Source organism: Aythya fuligula, chromosome 1 (assembly GCF_009819795.1).
Source record: "Aythya fuligula isolate bAytFul2 chromosome 1, bAytFul2.pri, whole genome shotgun sequence".
Taxonomy (NCBI): Eukaryota; Metazoa; Chordata; class Aves; order Anseriformes; family Anatidae; genus Aythya; species Aythya fuligula.
In genome coordinates, this window is record NC_045559.1 from 29427394 (window position 1) to 29447278 (window position 19885).

Here is a 19885-nt window from a genome sequence, read left to right on the forward strand (position 1 = left end):
AAAGTAGATTATTATTTTTATTTGACTTTATTAATGCACGTTTGAGATTCCGTGTTTATTTAATATTTCATAGTCATCTGGCTATTGATTAGCTTGTCCTCATAACATTCACTCTCTCTCTCTCCACCCCTCTTCAAAAAAGCAGTTTTCTCATTTTGATTTGTGACCATCCCCAATCAGCTTTGTTCAGCTGAATCTGCTGGTGAAAGTGATTTTCTGTCTTCAGCTGACATTCTTCAGTTTTTGAGCATGCTCCTGTTTTTCCTTCTGCATTGAGGGCAGGTGGTGAAACGAGGTGAGCAGCTGGAAGCAGCAAGCTAGATCAAAAGACTCTTTCTCTCTGGTCAGATGTGGTTACCCAATACAAGATAAGAGGTATCACTATCCATAGTCCTGTCTGTAAATGCTTCATCATGGTAATAATTCAGTGTCCCCGATAGAATTACCTCCCTGCATGAATGTTTGCAGAATAACAGATCCTGTCTGAAAGAAAACAAAAGTGTATAATAGAAGGCAGACTACAGTTGTGAGAATGACAGCTACTCGGGAACTAAATACAGGAATTTTGCATACTGCAAACCTCAGCTTTTAGGACTCCTCTGTAGCTTGTCATTTTTGTAATATCATTGCATGCTGAGACACTGTTTCAGTATGACTTTCTGTAGAGAATGGCTTGAATCATCAATATCTTTTTTTTTTTTTTTTTTTTTTTTTTTTTTTTCCCCTTTCAGTTGGCCTTCTTCTAGATGTTTCCTTTAAGTTTATCCTGTTTAGCTTGTTACAGGTGAAGAAATCCTATCCCCACGATATAGGCGTTACTGTAATCCAAACTCTGAATCTAAGGCCAGGTCACATATACCAGATTAGTTTCGAGAAGTACCTAATGCCACCCTGAAAGGAAAGCATGCTCAATACAGTATCTTTATGTGATTATGACATATGTCCACTGGCATTTACCTGAGATAAAATCTGATGGTTCAAAGAATTGTTACAACAGATATGGAAATAAGAGTTCCTTAATTATATTTAACTGAAAAGTCTTTTACTCCCTGTTGTGATTTGATTTTTGCCAGAGCAATTTAGTAAACAGGCCCTGATAGTGCAACTAGCTCATACAGAATTGTTATTCATTTTCACTTGAGTAGCATTATTGAAATCTAAAGGACTTTAGTGTGTATTTTTTTGTTCTTTTTAAGCAAGTGTTCATGGTGTGCAAGGTCAAATTCCAAAATAACAAATATGTGAATTTTCATAAGAAAATGCTTTGCTTTTTAAAAAAAAATAAATAAATAAATTAAAAAAAATGATTAGCCTTTTTTGCAATTCTTTTTAGAACCATTGGATACAAAAAGAAGTATGTGAAAGTTCCCCATGGACATATTTGGGTGGAAGGTGATCACCATGGGCACAGCTTTGACAGCAATGCATTTGGCCCGGTAAGTCAATTAGCTGTGTATCATTTAAGCTTGCAACTGAAAAGCAGTGCATATCTCTTGGGTAATTTGTGCGACACAGCATGTGTGAATTCCACATGATTGTGCTCTTATTATTTTTTGTGGGAATTATTAGATTTCATAAAATATTTTGGTGGATTGCGATTGAGTTTGCTTTTAACTATTATAAAAGGAACAAAGACTCCTTTGAATTCCCCGGGTGGAAGAAGAAGGAGTAGAGCTTTTAAATTTGTAGGGATGTACCGGAGGAGTAGGCAGAGGGCGAGCCAGCTCCCTGTAGCTGACAGATGCTCCCTGAGGATGTTGCCAGCTGATGCAATTTGGAGCGGCTCCCTCCAGGGAGCTTGTCTTGCTCTAGTGCCAATACTGGGATAAAGAATTAGGAAATTGTAAGTGCATTTAGGAATTGTTAACTGTTAACTGGTGTATGGATATTAGTAGGGATATTTCAAATCTTTCCCCAAAGTAAATATTTAAGTTTTCTTAATATGGGTCCATTTTCATATTGAATTATTTCAAAATGTAACCCAAAAGATCTTTTTCTTGACAGGTAAAAATGCATGTCTGTTCATCAGGGAGACAGTAAATATTGTTTTTCTGCACTCCAGTTTTAGTTAGGTTTTGGTTTTGTTACTCTTTGTGTGAAATCATGTTCTTGTTTTAACTTAACCTAGCATTCAGAAGATAACAGTCATGTAATCTGTGCATTCTGCTGTGTAAATACAAATCCTATAAATCCTTTTTGCCCTATTCCAAATGCATTTTTGACATGTTTAAGGGAGAATTCTCTTCTAATATTATAAAAAGCCAGTGCTTTTCACAGGTAAGTTCTCAAGGCTAGATTTGTTTCATCTTTCGTACCTATTTTATACAGAAGTCATCCACTGGCATTAGTTGAATTAATGACAGCAAGGACCTTATGAATTTGTCAGACTTCTAGAAGATGAGACCAATTGTTTATACTTGTTGTCTAGAAAAAGATGGAAAAAAGCCTACTGTCTGGTTCCGAGTAGTCTAATGATGCTATTACTCTCTTTTCATTCTTCTCTTTATTGTTGTTATTATTTGTGTTTGTGTTGCGCTTGCTATTTTTCATTATTATTTTTTCTGTTACTACCTTAAGATTTATGACATCTTGTTTTAGAGGTTCTCTCCTGCAGGATTTCAGTCAGTCTGTCTTGTGGAGGAACAGACTCTTTGCTTTCTTTCTGGGCTATTCCTTTTCTATTTCGTTCTCTGTTTCCAAGGTAAATCATAGTCATAAAACCAGTTTTTGTTTTTGTTTTTCCACTTAGAAATATTTGCCACTGTGGACTTAGAGTGTAAGGAATTTTTAAGAGTCGGGTATTGGTTTTACATTTACACCATCTTAAACAGAAATTTATACATTGTAAAATCTTCAAGGTAGTCTACTTATGATTTTCATACATGTTGAGGTAAATCTGAATACCCTCAGATTTTTACATGAATACATTATGGACAGGTCAACTGCAAATAGGTATCTTTCTGTGACATTTAATTAGAGCAGCAATTGTTGAATACAGACAAAAGGGGGCAGAAGAGATGACAGGGCTGGAAACTGGCTTGAGAAGAATAAAATTTTGAGAAATTTCAGCTGCAGAAGAAAAGGAAGAGTATATTTAGAAGAGCATGCTAAATGGCTGGTTCTTAACGTAATACACAGATTAGATTTTAGGTTACTGGGGTGCTTTCTGTGGTTTGTTTTTGTGGCTACTCTGTGTGCTGCAGTCTTGAGATCTCTTACACAAGCGCGAGTAAGGTTATTGGATGAAAAACCTAAAAATAGATAGCAGCATTTTCTAAGTCTGAAAGTAAGACAGAGTTCCTAGTTATGCAAAACAATTTGCTTGTTTTCTTGTAGGAAGTAGAAATGTGTATTAGTAAGAGTAAGATACCTTACTCTTGAAGAGGATCTATCTCTGTGTATCTCTTGAAGATAAGGCTCAGGGGAGACCTACAACTCTACAACTACCTGAAAGGAAGGTGTGGGGAGCTGAGGGTCAGCCTCTTCTCACAGATAGTGATAGGATTAGAGGGACTGGCCTCAAATTACACCAGGGGAGGTTCGGATTGGAAATGAGGAGACGTTTCTTCTCAGAAAGAGTGGTCAGGCATTGGAATGGGTTTACCAGGGAAGTGGTGGAGTCACCGTCCCTGGGAGTGTTCGAGGAAAGGTTGGATGTGGTGCTTAGGGACATGGTTTAGTGGGTGACATTGGTGGTAGGGTGATCTTGAAGGTCTTTTCCAACCTTAATGTTTCTGTTCTGTTCTAAAGCATTAAAATGGCTCTTCAAACCAATCAGAAGGTATGCTCTTAATTCAAACACCTTTGCTCTCATAAGACTACAATATTCGTAAGGAACAGACTGTGCAATGATGAGACATGAACCCCTTATTCTCATTCTGTTGAAATATTATAGGTCACTTTAGAAATTAGATTAAATTATGTTATGTGCATCATGGTTCTCATTTGCAAAAACAAAGGTATTTTCTTGGATCACAAGACTCAGTAAAAATAGTATACTTTTAAGATGGGTTACGTTGTAGGCCTACCACTTCCCAAATTTCTTGCAATCTTACAATAGGAAAGCACATTTAGTGTAGATAGTCTGACAGTAATATTTTGTAGATGAGTTTAATGAGTTACATGGGGCATAAAAGGAAATTATGGAAAAACAGATTGAGAACAGATGTTAGAATCAATTTTTCTCTTGGAGAATAACAACATGTGTAATGGCCTAATGGGTTAGGTTGATAAAGCAACAACCCTGAGATCATTCAAGATCTAAATTAGATACACCTTTAGAGAGATATGGATTTCTAAAATGTAAAAACTTGACAAATTAAATTATCTTTACTTAGCTCATAAAAATGTTATAAAATAAATTATATTATTTATTGTTATTGCATGCTTCTAAAAGGACTAAAATTGGAAAGTTAAGATATAGATACACATTTTCATGAGGTGTTAAATAAAATGAAAATATTTTAACTAAGATTTGGAAAGGTTTTACATTTCCTTTCTGCTTAGTTGTTGGTTTGAATAAATTAAATACCTCAACTGATGTTACAAAAATAACAGGACAAGTATGATTAGTGCTGAATTAGACATGTTGTTAACTCTATATATTCCAAACTTAAATATTAATTGCCTTTCCAGAGTAGTTGACTAAATTAAATAGTAATTTTAAATAGTGTGATTATTGTACATTGTCTTTGAAAAACTGTTGCTTAGTGCAATACAGATTGGCAGATCTTACATAATACTACTGCTTTGATGCTGCTGTATTTCAGGTTTAGAAATATGTCACGTCAGCCATTCATAATGCTGAGCATAGTGGCTTTGAATAGCAGCCAATAAATATTCAGAGAACTTGGATCTTTCACTATTATTTAAGGGAATAAAAAAAAAAAAACACAACCTTTTTCTGGAAATATATTTCAATTATATAGACTAGAATAGTGATTTCTACACAATTCACTCTTACTGTTTTCAAATTCTTATAGAATGAAAATGAGCGTTTATGATATTTGCTTAGCATTGTTTAAATGCTACGGGAGTCTAATAATGACTCCTTGCTTATATAATTATGATACTCCCCACCTTTTTCTTTTCAGTTCTGGTAATGTTGTGATTTTGGGCCTTCCTACCATGAAGCTGTAGTTCAACAGTACAGGAAACATTTTTTCTTTGCTCAGAAATGTAGAAGCCACTTCATATAAACTATTGATCTGCTATTAAACTCCTCTGCTACTTCAGACTTCTTAAAGAATCAGGTAACTTGATGGTGAGGTTTGTACCAGGTCAGCTATTGTCTGGCATTACACTGGCTGTGTAAGCAACAAACAAACCAACTGACAATTTACAATTTGAATCTGACATTGTGGCTAACTCAAAGGATGAGTCATAAACTGTATACACATACAGATCAGATGCATAGAGTTGGCAGCCAGCAGTGACATCCAGGGGTGATTATGCTACCAATAAGTAACGGTACCCGAGAACCGTTATTACTAAACGCATACAATAACCCGAGAAGTTATTAGTAAATGCATACAATACCTGATTTATATGTATTCTTGGATGTATACATATGCAGTGAATATCAAATATATAAAACCATTCAATTATATCCCATGGAGAGTTGTTTTTGCTACATTTCTGTCTCTCCAGATGCCTCCAAACTGAGCATATGAAAGAGCTTTATAAAATTAGGGTTTAAAGTTAGTGGCAGTCTTGCAACTGACTTGTAAAGGACCTGAACAAAAGCTCATTAAAGTCAATGAGAGATTTCTATTGGCTTTAATGGCTTTGGATAAGACTCTTTTTGAGTTAAGCTTCACAATCCAGTGTAAGGGCAAAAAGACTATTATCCTCCTTATCTTCCTGGGAAACCTGAGACACAGGTAGGTTAAGTACCTTGTCATAAAATATGTTTTTGCCTCAGTCAGGCAAAAGGGCTATGCTAGCCCTTCTTATTAAAATTACATATTTTAACGTGTTTACTCTCAAAACTAAATCCTGTTGAAATTGAGTCTGGCTTTTTCTTTAACAGAAATTTTATGTTCATAAGCTTTGAATGCGTAAATTGCTTTTAGTCAGCATTACTGTAATGGCTTTATTTATGATTCTCTATATAGGCAATTCTGTACTCTAAGTTCATGCAATAAACTAACTGAAAAACACTCTTGTCTGTTTACCTATTATTTCTTTCAGCAGCACAAACCTGTGACTAGAAAGGAATGATTTTAATTTGCTTTTCAAAGAGATATATCATAATCTCTTTTGGATATAAGACAAAAATGGTTTGCCTGTTAACCCTCAATAACAGTAACAGTTAGTAACAGTGTGGCCTATTATAATTATAATCATAATCTTAAACTGATCCGATATTTCTCTTTGTAACTACTGTTAGTGAGTATAAGTAGTCAAAATCAGAAAGCCTGAAAGCAGTAAGGTGATCTAAAATAAGACTCTCTTAGTGACGTTCAGTTCACGACTTCTGATAAAGGAATATTTGAACCAAGAGATCTGTAGCCCATGAGAGTAACTTTTTCACATGCTCTCCTTCTAAGGCAGGATCAGAGGACAGTTGGAGGAAGAAGCAGATATCTTTCCACTGTACAGGATTACTTGCATAATAGTAAACACAGAGTGCTACATATCCTAAAAGTGCAAATCATCTTGGTGACGATTTTGCCATCTGTTGAAGATGAGCTACAAACCAGTGCAAGAATCCCCCTGAAATGCAGCAGCTGCTAAGGCAAAAGGTGGGAAAAGTTTAACAGCTCACAGCAATGTGCTGAAGAGCACTTTGTTAAAATTGCAAAGTAAGGTATGTAGGCAGGACACACACTTCCCATAGGGAATTCTGCCAGCTCTCAAAATACTTTGTGATGCCATTTGTGTTCCCATATTCCAACCAACCATCTCAAGTCTCTTAAAACAAATAAAGTCAGTGTGATAACCTTTATCCCAATTCCTATTTTTCTTTGTTTAGACCAAAGTCAAGAGATGGTACAGCCTTGTGAAATGAAATGTGATTTTTTGCAAACAACGACAAAAAACTAACTATCTATGCTTACACTGATAAAGCTAATGTAGGTTGAGTATAATATTGATGGCATAGTAGTGAGTGAATACTGGAAATGACTTCAGGGACTTAGATACATCAGTTTGCTAGCTGGTGTTACAGCTTCTTCTGTCATTTTGCTACTGACCACTGCTTGCTCTTATGGGACGACTGACGACTCTTATGGGATTTGTGACATTTCTATTTTATCTGTTGGATATTAAAGATGAAAAGAAGCTGTGTTAAAACAGGATGTGTAATGCAGATACGCAATCAATGACATCCTGTTATATTTATCTCTGGCCGCTGGCAAAAATGAAATAAATAAACCTGTTTACAATCAGAAAAAAAAAAAAAGACTTTTCCTGTGGAGCATGAAGTTGCCAGTAGTAAATAGCATGCACACACAGCTTGAACTTGTAAAAATCTATGATGAATAAAACGGATAGGACATTATATGTTATGACTGATGATAAATAAAATTTGAAGGGTAAATATGCTTGTCCCTTTTGAGAGAATATCAGATTCAAATCGGGATGGTGGCTTGCCTGTTGAGAATGACAATTCACTCTAGGAGCTGCTTTGGTAATAAAATTGTGTGGCCTCACTGTCCGTTAAATTATCCTGACTAACTAAATTTGCAGAATAGAGGAAAAAAGGTTCTCTATGGCTGTCCTAATTCTTTTTGAAAGTAAAATATTTAGCCTGATTGTAGTCTAAATCAATGCATAAAAGTTAATCTTTCAAGCAGCCTGACTATCATCAATCCAGACAGGGTTCTTTCTGAACCTTATATAACATTCCTGACTATATGCTCAGAAAGCTTTTCCTTTTTGTTACTCAGTTACTGTAAATAGGATACTAAATTTGGTATATCCTTTAAGCACATCCAGAATAGATAATTTTTTGAACGCTTGTGACTAAAAGCTCTCAATTAAGTCTACACTATTTCTTGATAATGGAACACTCATGAGGACTTGTAAAGTAGCTGAAAGTTGCAGTTTTTATCTCAGTTATGTCAAATCCTATATATTTTATGCTTGCCAGCTAATTTTCTTTACTATGGTACTTGGAACTGTTCCTGTTATTTACCATTCTACTATGCAAAAAGCTTCAGTCATCATGCTTATGGAACAGGTTTTATGTAATAACCCCAAGCACAATGAATTATTAATCCAAATATTTGGCAAATATTTATGAATACAAGGACATTTAAATGATTTTCCAAGCACAGTGAAAAGGATGGTAGCCTGAACAGCATGCACCTGTTTTTGACATAATTTATGTTGACATAAACCAGGGAAAAAAAAAAAGTTGAAACAATTTTATATTGATTTAATAAAATATTAAAAGAGATCAGAGAGCTGTCAGATTCCTACCATCATTTCCATCATTTGTAATTAACTAATTTGAACAGCTCTACATTCAAATATATAATTTGCTGAACTCTGAACGTATTGTATACCTCTTCATCGGTTTCCTCACAATTCTATTTCACGAAAGTTACAGCCTGAAATGCCTTTTTTTTTTTTTTTTTTCTTTTTCCTGATAAACACTCTGCAGGGAATAGGGAATTTTTGATAGGGAATTTTAATTCCTAAATTCATGTTAAGAGTTCCAAGGGCTTCATTTAAAAATCCACTGAATGTTTTTGTTTCTTTCTTTTTTTGCTTCTTTGAATGTGGAACATTGTCGAAGTTCAGTCAATGATTACTAAAATAATGTTCCAAATTTTATTTTCATAGAATCATAGAATATCCTGAGTTGGAAGGGACCCATAAGGATCAATGAGTCCAACTCCTGGCACTGCACAGGTCTACTCCAAATTTTAGACCATGTGACCAAGTGCAGAGTCCAAACAATTCTTAAATTCAGACAGGCTTGGTGCAGTGTCTACTCCCTTGGGGAGCCTGTTCCAGTGTGCAACCACCCTCTGGGTGAAGAACCTCTTTCTGATGTCTAGCCTAAACCTCCCCTGCCTCAGCTTGACACCATTCCTGTCGGTCCTATCACTGATAAGTGATTAAGGAGAATAGGTCAGCGCCTGCCCCTCCACTCCACCTTGCAAGGAAGCTGTAGACTGCTATGAGGTCTCCCCTCAGCCTGCTCTTTGAGCCCCTCAGCTCAACAGACCAAGTGACCTCAGCTGCTCCTCATACATCTTCCCCTCAAGGCCGGGGGGGCCTGAAACCAGGACAAGGCCCTTCACCATCTTTGTCACCCTCCTCTGGACACTCTCCAACAGTTTTACATCCTTTTTCTACTGTGGTGCTCAGAACTGCACACAGTACTTGAAGTGAGGCCACACCTGTGCAGAGTAGAGTGGGACAATCGCTCCCCTTGACTGACTAGCAACGCCATGCCTGATACACCCCAGCATATGGTTGGCCCTGCTGGCTGCCAGGGCACACTGCTGGCTCATATTCATTTTGCAGAGTTACAGGAAATTATCTATCTGATTCCATTATTTTAACAGGAAAACAGTAGTGTTATCACTACTATTGTCATTAAGATTCCTGATGCTAAAGTAAGACTATTTGGCCTTAGCATCTGTACTACTGCATGTCATATCAATATGTTAGACCTGTATTAATATGGGAGTGAATTTGCAAACTAATACATGCTTATTTATTTACAAATGTGTGTTTGTTTATTTTGGGAGCAAAAAATTATTAAATATGATGAGTAATATTATCAGAACTACCAATACTTCTGTAAATTATTAAAGGGAAGTAATTGTTTCTATCTAGTTGGTGCCTGGTGGCCGGGAGTACTATGTCTGGTCTGGGACTTCCCTACTCAAGAGTTACAGTGACACAGGGAAATGATTCCTGTGAAGGGCTCTTGCAGAGGAGCTGTGTAAAGGAGAGCCTTCAAGAAAGCAGCTTGTTCAGCCATGAGCAGAGAAGGTGATAGGGTGAGCTCATGGTTGTCCTCAGCATACAGGAGAGCCAGACACTTCTCAGAGGCACATAACAGTAGGGCAAGAGACAACACAAGTCCCAGCACAGGAAATTCTGAATAGGTATCAGGGTAAAAGGTTTTTTTTTTTTTTTTTTTTTTTTTTTTTTTTTTTTTTTTTGTGTGTGTGTGTGTGTGCGTGTTGTTTTGTTTTGTTTTTGTTTTCAATATGCAAGTTGTGCATTGATTACCCAGAAAGTTTCTGAAATCTCAGGTCTGTGAGAAAGTTTAATATGAAATGAAATGTTACTGGACAAGTCCCTGAGCAACCCGAGCTGGCCTTGTTCTGAGTAGAAGGTTGGGTCAGATGACCTCTGAATGGCCCTTACTACCCTTTCTGTGCATCCTTGTAAAGCAATTTTATTTTGTCTATAGTCTGGATTTAAACACAGTAAACACATTTACTGCCTTATGTGTTAACACATAAACCTTATTTATCAAGAGACGAAAAATGGTCAAATTATTTACTGTATTAGGGCTTTGTTGTTTTTACATTGTCTTAAAGGATTATAAACTACATTAAATTACATTTCAGATTGTACAAGTTCCTTTTGTTTGCTTGCTTGCTTGCTTGCTTGTTTGCAAACATTTATCTGTGTTCCTTTGGTTCTAAAAGGAAAAGTTTAAAAGAACAGAGGTGATATGAAACAAAGGTGTCATGAGTGTTCCTAATTTGGCCATGATTAACATTCAGCCTAGGCAGAGAAGATATGACATAAATAGAATCATAGAATCATAGAATCATAGAATATCCTGAGTTGGAAGGGACCCTTAAGGATCATCAATACACATAAGTAATATAAAAAAAAGATTATGGCTCAAAAGGATATCTTGTCTTGCAGTTTGAGCGTGTATGGCCACACGAGAGGTATCTAAAAGAAAACACTTACTGCACTTTTGATATTGAATTAAGTGAACCCATGATATTTTGGGCAGCACACCAAGAAATTAGGTGAAGGTGAAGCTCTCTTTTCCTTGGTCTCCCAGAAAGTGTGAGGACAGTCTCAGGATTTAATTTTAGATCTGATTATGTTTGTTAAAGAAAGCTAAGGGGACTACTCTTCTGCTGTGTTGTTCTGTAATTTAGGGTGCAAGTGCCAAGGAGAACTAAATTAGATTCTTCTTTTCCATGATAAAGGCCTGACCAAATGCAGTTTAAAATTGCGTCAAGTCAAAGCATTTAAAAATTTGTTTAGAACAGATCACATGACATTTTGGTATTAAAAACAATAATGATTTAATAAGAAAATAATCAAGAAAGCCAATGCAGGTTTGGAAATGGTTTTCACAATGTGAGTAAGCTTAAGGAATTTCATGATCCTTTAACAGCATACACATTTTTGAAGAAGCACTTCAGATTTGGAGGTGTATTTTGGAACAAATAGAAATATTTAATTAGACCTAGAATCCTGAACTTGCAAATGTCTACTTATACATAGTTCTATGTTGACAAGTAGTTCTTAGTGATGTCATGGGACTGCATGATTCAAATTGCTCCTGTCTGTTTACTGTGTTTCTTTTTTCTCTTTTTATCTTTAAATCTCTATCTTTAAAAACAACAACAACAACAACACCTTAATGAGTACCCCCAATTTAAACTGAAACTGAATTTTAGTGATCTTAGTGGCTCATTAGGATGACAGCTATTTCAGTAACATTTTTAATTTTTTAACAGTTGTAACTTTTTTCTTTTGTGGAAATAACTGTATTCCCGATTGTTAGCCATCAAAGGGTTTTCCAAATTGTGTTTTTGATATGTAATGATAACACAGAATGAAAAGATTTCTTTATTATTTTTAATGAATTAAAACTATAAAAATATAAATTTAGTTTTCTGATGAACATAATCATGGTGTTGTCTAGAGAAGCTTTCAGTTTCATAGTAGAATTTTGAATTTATTCATTCTCCCTTTCACTGCAGGAGAGACAAATACAGAAAATAATTCTTGAAACGTAAACCCCACAGAATCTTAGATTTACTGAGAGAAGTAATGCCAAATAACAGAATAATTACATGTATGTTTACAGTACAGTTGGAGACAGTATCAGTTAATTATAGATAGGTATAATTATTTTTATTTACTTGTTCTGAGGATTTGAGCACTAAGATAAGCTTTTATTAGGGTTTGAAACTTTATGTTGGTTTCATTTAGAGATACTACAACTCAATATCAGATCCAGTAACCAGTACAATAATTTTAACTCTTCTCTTCTAAACCTTGAGATCTAGAAACAGTTGCATGTAATATGAAAACTGGCAGTGGTAACAGCATTAAATAGTAATAATATCTCCATGATACTTCCCATGTAGTTAATTAATATGTGTTGCTTCCTTATAGCTTATGTAACTATTGTTTTCACATAGTTATTAAAATATATATTTAACTGCATTTGATGCAGAATAGAAATTGAGTATTAGGTGACCAACAGCACTCTGTGGTCACGAGGGCAAGTTTTATACAGACCTTTGAACACCAATGATGCATAGCAATGCCAGCAAAATTACTTTTTTCCTTGGGGGCATCTATTCCAGTGTGATTTTAGTGGTGTTTCTTCTTCCTTACAATACATCTTCTTGAAACTGGAAGATCAGATTAGAAGTTTTAGAAAACAGGAATTTGTAAGCATAATAGTTGTGAGGTATCTGTTGTTGAATTAAGGGTGGAAGGAAACCAAGATAGCTGGTAATGTGAAGTGATAGTGAGGTCTGATATTTCTTTGCTTTCAAAGCTTGAAATTTGAAGATGATGAATAATTTGCACTTTAAAAGTTTGGATCCTGGTTCAATAATTGATCAATACTCAGAAAGAAGGAAGAAGAATGGAAAAAAAAAATCTACTGTTGTTATTTTGTATTAGCTGGTGGGAGTCATGCAATTTTAATAATGAAAATCTGTACAGTATCAGTCAAAAAAAAAAAAGGGGAAAAAAATCTTTTATAGTATTTTGTGATGGCAAAATGAGTTACCAGCTATTTTCTCACAGAGTCACTCCATTGTATTTAAGAGCAGAGTAAATGGTCCCTGCAATCACTGCTTTACAGCCATTGGATTAATTTATGTTAAGTGGTACTTATGCAATATTGCACATTGTTAGAGCTTATTAAACACTTTAGTTGATGTTGCAGAGTTATTGTTTGTAGAATATAGCTTTGATTTGGTACACAGCCAAGAGAGGAAACTTAAGACCTACAAGCCTTCCCAATTTTAATTTAGATCACTTTAGGGGGAATCAGGTTTCTTTGGGGTTAAGTAAGTCAGAAGTTTTAAAGCCAAAGACTCAGGTTCCTCCCACTAAAAATACACACAAAAAATATAACAAAGTCAAAAAAACCTAACTTGCTGCAATTTAATATTTTTAATTCTTTATTATGCCTGATCTTATTAGCATATTTCCCTATTATACACATTAAAATTGAGGTTTAATTTGCAACTTATTAAAAACAGGTTTTGTATAATTTAGATGCCAAAATAATAGACTCTTGAACTATTCCATAACAGATGTGAAACTGATATCCAACATTGAATTTTTACCATATACACACTATAACTAATAAAAGCCAGGGGAAGCCTGTGACCGAAACAAAGTGCAATACACTGAAAAAGTAAAGGGATCAGAAGAAGTAACTGCCTACAAAATTCTCCATGACTGCTCTTTGGCAGGTTATGGCTCCACCTACTATAATCGCTACCTTCAAATTTCACAGACTTAGGCAGGAAGGAAGAACATGCCAGAGGATGTGATTTTTAATTTTATTTTTTTACAGTTTTCTTGATTAGACAGACACATTCCAGAACCTGCCCCTCACATTTGGAGGCCCTCATAATTTTAGTTGTGTAAATGAAGGCATAAGGTCACAGCTCAAAGTATTTCTTGATTAACATAAAATATGCTTATATTTAGTGAATGGAGTCACATAGAGAGTAAGTCTACTCTTCCTAAAGTTATTGATAGCTATTAAAATATTTGTAGTATCAGAATGAATTTTTATTCACATCAACTTTCAAAGTATTTCAAAGCATTGTATTTTGAATTGATGCCAAGTGTTTGGTAGTACAACAAAGCAATTAGCTGTTAAATGACATCAGTAGTTAGATTAAACAAGAAAAAAAAATGCTAAAGAAGAATACACTCATCATGCTTATATTGAATGATGGAAGTTAGCCTCTATGCTAATGCATGTAGCACGGGGAATAAACAGGAGGAGTTTGATATATGCACACCTGCAGGGTTATGACTTCATTGGCATTATGGAGACATAGTGGGATGGCTCCCATGACTGGAGTGTTAGGATGGAAGAATGCAGACTCTTAGAAAGGACAGGCAGGGGAGGAAAGTCTTGTGGGAGGTGTCCCTGCCTGTGGAAGATGTCCCTTCCCATGGCAGGGGGCTTGGAATTAGATGATTTTTGAGGTCCCTTCGTACCCAAACCATTCTATAATTATTCACTTTAGATCCCACTCATGACTGTCTCACATCCTTCTATGTGCCTTCTACTGATGGCTACTCTTAGAGAGAATTTTGCTGTAAATATTTCATAAATATTTCTCTGGTGTCAGACTATCTCAGTTTCAAGTAGCAGAAGTGATAAATGTGTTTATTTTAAATCTGCATTTCACTCTTTCCTTATACTGCTGAGTGTTAGGAATTACTGGTGTTGCTGAAGTCAGCAACAATATTAGTCCCAGTGGGACCTTCTTGTCCAGGAAATGGATTTTAATATATATTAGAAACAGAGTTCTGTAATCTTCTAGTCAGAACCAAGCCTAGCTTTAAAGTAAAGGCTTGTGTGTGTGTGTATGTGTTTACGTGTTCTTAAAAATCTTGGTTGCCAGGTACTGAGGTGTACCATCTTCATCCTTTTATTGTGCATGCACATGTTTCTGAATACTACTACTTATTCATGACACTTCTGTGTCAATTATGAGGAACTTGATATATCCCATTCAAAAGCCTGGTGACCTAAATTCTCTTGGATGGGATCTCTGGACTGCAGATACTCTTTTTAGCATATGCTATCTAGCAGACTGACAGTGTTAAAGGACTCTAATTAAACTCATTCAAATGTTTGAAAAACAATGTCTTCAAAACAAAACATTATTCACATATTTGGTGGGGCTGTAGGAACCTGACATAAAATTTTGCACTATAAAGTTGATTTCCATATTTCAGACTTAGTCTGTCCTTGAAAATTTTATGTAAAAGCAAATTTTGTCTAGTTTCCACTGTGTATAGGCAAAAGCGGACTGTACTGTATCAGTATGCTCTTAGGCAACTGTTCTGTTTCAGAGATGCAGCTGCCGTTAGCCTATCAGTGTATTTTCATACATCCTCCTCTAAGGAGTGTCTTAAACTCTGTGTGGTCCTTATGATATCTAATGTTGCTTTTTTCTTTTGAAAAGTAGCACCTGCAAAATGTTCCTTTGGTATCCCAGGCATCTTTACTGAGTATTTGGTGTTATGTTCACTCTCCTGGATTGTTCTCATTATCTTTATCACAATGTCATTCCCAATTTTCTTCTATTTGAGTTAAGACAAAGTAGCCATCCAGGATGGTAATGAACTGTTCAACTGAAGGTCTCATATGCCTATAAATACAGAAGGAATTATAATTACTTTCCTGATTGCACAAAAATAGATTTTTCTTCTTCTCCAGTATGTTCATACAAAAGGATTGCTGTGTCTGGCTAAACACCAATTTAAGGAAGATTATAAAATTATTCTTCATGGCAAATCAAAAATTATTTTTTTGGATAAATTTGCCAAGGAGAATAAGGTACTGCTCACAAAACAGTTTAAATTAACCTTGCATTTTTATTGTAATATTCATTTAATTTTTTAAAATCTTTAGAAAATAAAATAATAGAAGATACTGTCTTAATCATTTGTATTTGAATTTACAGACAGCATAGAACTCCTTATTTTAAATTTGTGTTTTAGTTTGAAATCTTAGGAAATGCAGCAGCATGAAGTCACCCACAGAAAAAGAAAAAAAAAAAATCTATCTTCTCTGGTTTGCTTTTAGAGTTGTCTCCTGGCACATTTTACACAAATTAATTTGACAGTAACAAAAACTAAAAAGGTATTTGGATTACTTCAGCAGTAAACTAGCAGTACAACCATGTCATTTCAATTTATCACTTGTTGTGTTTAAGTGTGTGAAATCTTAGTTCTTTATCACATTGCAATAGATTGCTTATATATAGAAGAAAAGCTGTAGACTTGACAGAGAGAGAAAAAAAAAAAAAAGAAATTATCAACTGCCAGCTGAGCCTTCACATTCTCCCTGACTTGCAGATTTTTTAGTGAATCTCACACTACCTGAACTAGAACAGCGCAATAACCTTAGCTTTACCCTTGTTGCTATGTCTCAAGTTATTAGGGTTTTATCCATCAAAAAGAGCTCTGGCCCTAACAGCATATCGGGCCGTTGAAATTCTAACCTGAGAGACAAATCCTGTGAAACCGAACTTAACCTCTATAGCTAGCTTTTATCCTACCACCGTAAATCCGTGCTTCTTAAGAGGATAACTTCTTGGTACTCTGAAGATATATAATATACCTAAGGTTACAGAGGAAAAGAGCACAACCACTTACCTTATGCAATGAGTTTTTGAAAAAAGATTTGAAAAAAAAAAATCACCTTAAAATATTAGAAAAACATTAGAAAGTAATTGGAATTTTGGCCTATTTATTTATTTATTTATTTATTATTTTTTTTTATTTTGTGATAGGTTCTCCAGAAATGGGAGAGTTGAAAGTTGAAATAAGCTAGACAGATGATAAATTTTAAAACAATTGCTAAACAAATAGCAAGTGTTCCTTGAGTACTGTTACCTGCATATAGGCCCAGTTATATAGTATTTCTTATTCACTAGGGCAAAATGAGAGAAGTACAGTCTCTTCTAGCTTCCCAAATCTGAATTTATTCCTTTCTTGACAAAAATAAGTGAGATCATAGTAGACAGTATTTTAACAGATTCCAATATTTTAAGTGGATGTTTGATGTGTTGAAAATCTGAGTTGACTTAGGTCAACTTGTTATGTAAGTAAAAGAACTAATAAAGCTCACCATCTGAAAACAAAAACAAAAACAAAAACAAACAAACAAACAAAAAAACATTTTTCTCCAAATATCTTAATAAAATAGACTTCGGGAACTTGAATGTTATAGGTTAAATCTGTATGTAACTCAATGACATTAATTTTGTGAGGGTACTTAATAATATGCTACATTCTGTATTACCTGCTGGTTTTGTTATTGGTCAGTATGATTTTGTGCCTTTGATAGAGACACATGCCAGTGATACAACAATTGGTATGACACTTTGGGTGGAACAAAGCACTGACCCTTTTGATGAAAACAGGTTTTGATATTCTTTAGAGACTTCTAATGTCAGAATAGTTAAGTGCTTTTTCAGAAAAGAAAATTATATGATCTATGGAGAAATAATATTTTCTATCAGGAAGACAAAGTAGCAGATACCAGTGATATCTGGAAAAGATTGACTTATCTTCGTAATAAAAAAATTAAGTTCATTCTTCTGCCAAAATTCCACTTTAAAGTGTTTCTTCCTAGCTCTCTAGAGGAAGTCCCAATCTGCATTTAAATGCATGTATTTAAAAATGAGATTCATAAGGGACTAAAACTATCAAAGTTTCATGTGAAAAAAGAATACTGGGATGCTTCTTATAGGTTTTGAAATTAAAAAAAATAAAAATAAAAATAAAAAATATGTCTTTAAAATGGAATGGTGCCAGCTTTCTGGAGAATAATTTAAACTTTTCATAGAATAACTGTTACATAGCATAAGTAATTGGTAGCTTTAGATTTCACATTTTATCTGCATCCAAAGAAAAACTCAGGATTTGCTTTCCATAAAATTTGGGACCGGAGAAAAGATACCTTTTTTCACAGTATTCTCATCATCTTGAAATTTCAGCATAAGTGCATATTAAGCTCTAGCATTAAGTGGACTTTCAGTCACTTACACATTGAGCAAGTTCTTAGGGAATTTTGCATTGCATTTTTCTAAGCTATATGGATATAAAGTTACATTGAAGTCTGGGACATTTACAGTAGCTTTAGGAAGAAAGAAGAAAACAAACAAACAAAAAACTCTGCAGGCCAGAAGCGTTGATCTTTTGTCCAGTTTGTACAGTATGCTAAAGCAGTAAAAACTGGAGAAAATCTTGTCTCTATGGGAGTAACTGGGAGTGTTGCCAGAAAGTTCAGTGAGGTTAGGATTGCATCCCCCCAGCAGGTTTTTCCTGCTGACGCTATGCTGCAGGCTTCTAGCACCACAGAGTCTCCCCAGCAAAGGATGGCACAGAGCTCCCCATGCCATGCCTTTCTCCAGTCCCTGCCATGTTCCATCTGCCCAGGGCTGGCAGAGAAGGGGCTTTATCATGCAATAATGCACCACTAGAATCATGTTCTTGTTTGATATTTGAATGTCTGCTCTGGTATTCTGATAGTGATTTGTGACACATAAATGCTAAATAAATAAATGATCTAATCTTCCTCTTTGTATAGTAAGAACCTGTCCTTCAAGTGACCATAGTCAGAGCCAGATGTTGCAAGTGAGGATCATCTCCCATACTAATTCTAAAATTCGTAAATGATCATGCGTGTTTTATCAAATGAAAATGGATTACATACAGCAAGTGGAATACATTTCCTAGCATCCTCTTAGTTGTATATATCACAAGTGCTCATAATTTCTGGACTGTTCATTATAATTCATAGCCTCTGTGCATCTCAAGCTAAAAATGGAAACAGCTGGCAAATTGCAAATACACAAATATATTTGCAGTTGTTATAGTTGATTATAGGTACAATATCAAGCATGAAACAGTAAACTGAAATTCCCTTAGGGGTCCGGGTAATTAACCAGAAAGACATTTAGTGTGGCATTGCTAATCCAGTTACAGAAGGGGAAAAATATTTGCTAATAATCACTTTTATTAGGATACTTACAAAAATAGGATAAAGGTTTTTGTTTGTTTGTTCATTTTTAAAAAGTTTTTCTGTCAATATTAAAAAAAATAATAATCCAGTATATATTATTTCAGCTTGATTTTGTCTTTGTTATTTTTTCAGTCTTAATTCAATTCTATCAGTATATACTCTTTTACTGTTACTTACAGACTGAGGTAAGAATTACAATATTGTTTGATATTAAGTACAAAGGTGTCTTTCAGGTCATGTTCAATCTCATTTTGTTTGATGTCTAACTTGTTCTAACTTTCTTCTTTTTTTTTTTTTTTTTTTTTTTTGAAATAAGCCGTGTGAATACTCATACTCATGGCAACTTTTTTTTTTTTTTTTTTTTCTGAGCATCTGAGCAATCCTAGATACCATTTGAAAAGGTTCACTTTCATGATGGGTCTCCTGAAAGGCATTTCATCTGTCACAACCAGTAGTCTTTGTTAGTTCACAGCAAAGACACTATAGATTTCTGTTTACATGGATGAAATAGAAAAGAATTTGCTTTTTTATAATACCTTCTCTATTTCAAAGGTATTTCAAAGCACTTGAAAAAACATCCCAACTGAGTTCAATGCTAGTGCAACGTATAATGAGGAGGCAGTTGCAGCAGTCCTTCAGCACTGCATATTTAGTAACAGCACAAAGATGGGCATTTCAGCTAGAATAATGATAGAAGGTATGTTGAAAGGATTGTGAAAATGTGTGTAAAGGATTTCACTGTGGGAAAACAAGCAAAGAGACAAAACCATCAAAACCTATCTGAGAGGCATAGCATGTTTTAAAACATTTTCCTCATGTATAAAAGATGTTGAAGATTATGCAAATGTAAGTTTTTTCATGTTGACGGTATTTTCTTGTTTAAATAACCTCTGCTTTCTCAACTTC

The 19885-nt window shown here is 34.9% G+C and overlaps 1 protein-coding gene across 3 annotated transcripts in view; it reads left to right on the top strand.

Annotated features, from left to right (window-relative positions):
- Positions 1–19885, top strand: part of IMMP2L (inner mitochondrial membrane peptidase subunit 2) — a 454134-nt gene that overhangs the window by 354320 nt on the left and 79929 nt on the right. For 2 of the 3 annotated variants that reach the window (XM_032192350.1, XM_032192359.1), the window contains one exon: positions 1334–1436. The exons of the other annotated variant lie outside the window; for it this stretch is intronic. In XM_032192350.1, coding sequence (XP_032048241.1) covers positions 1334–1436 — 103 coding nt within the window. The remainder of the gene's footprint in view (positions 1–1333; positions 1437–19885) is intronic. 3 annotated transcript variants of the gene reach the window in all.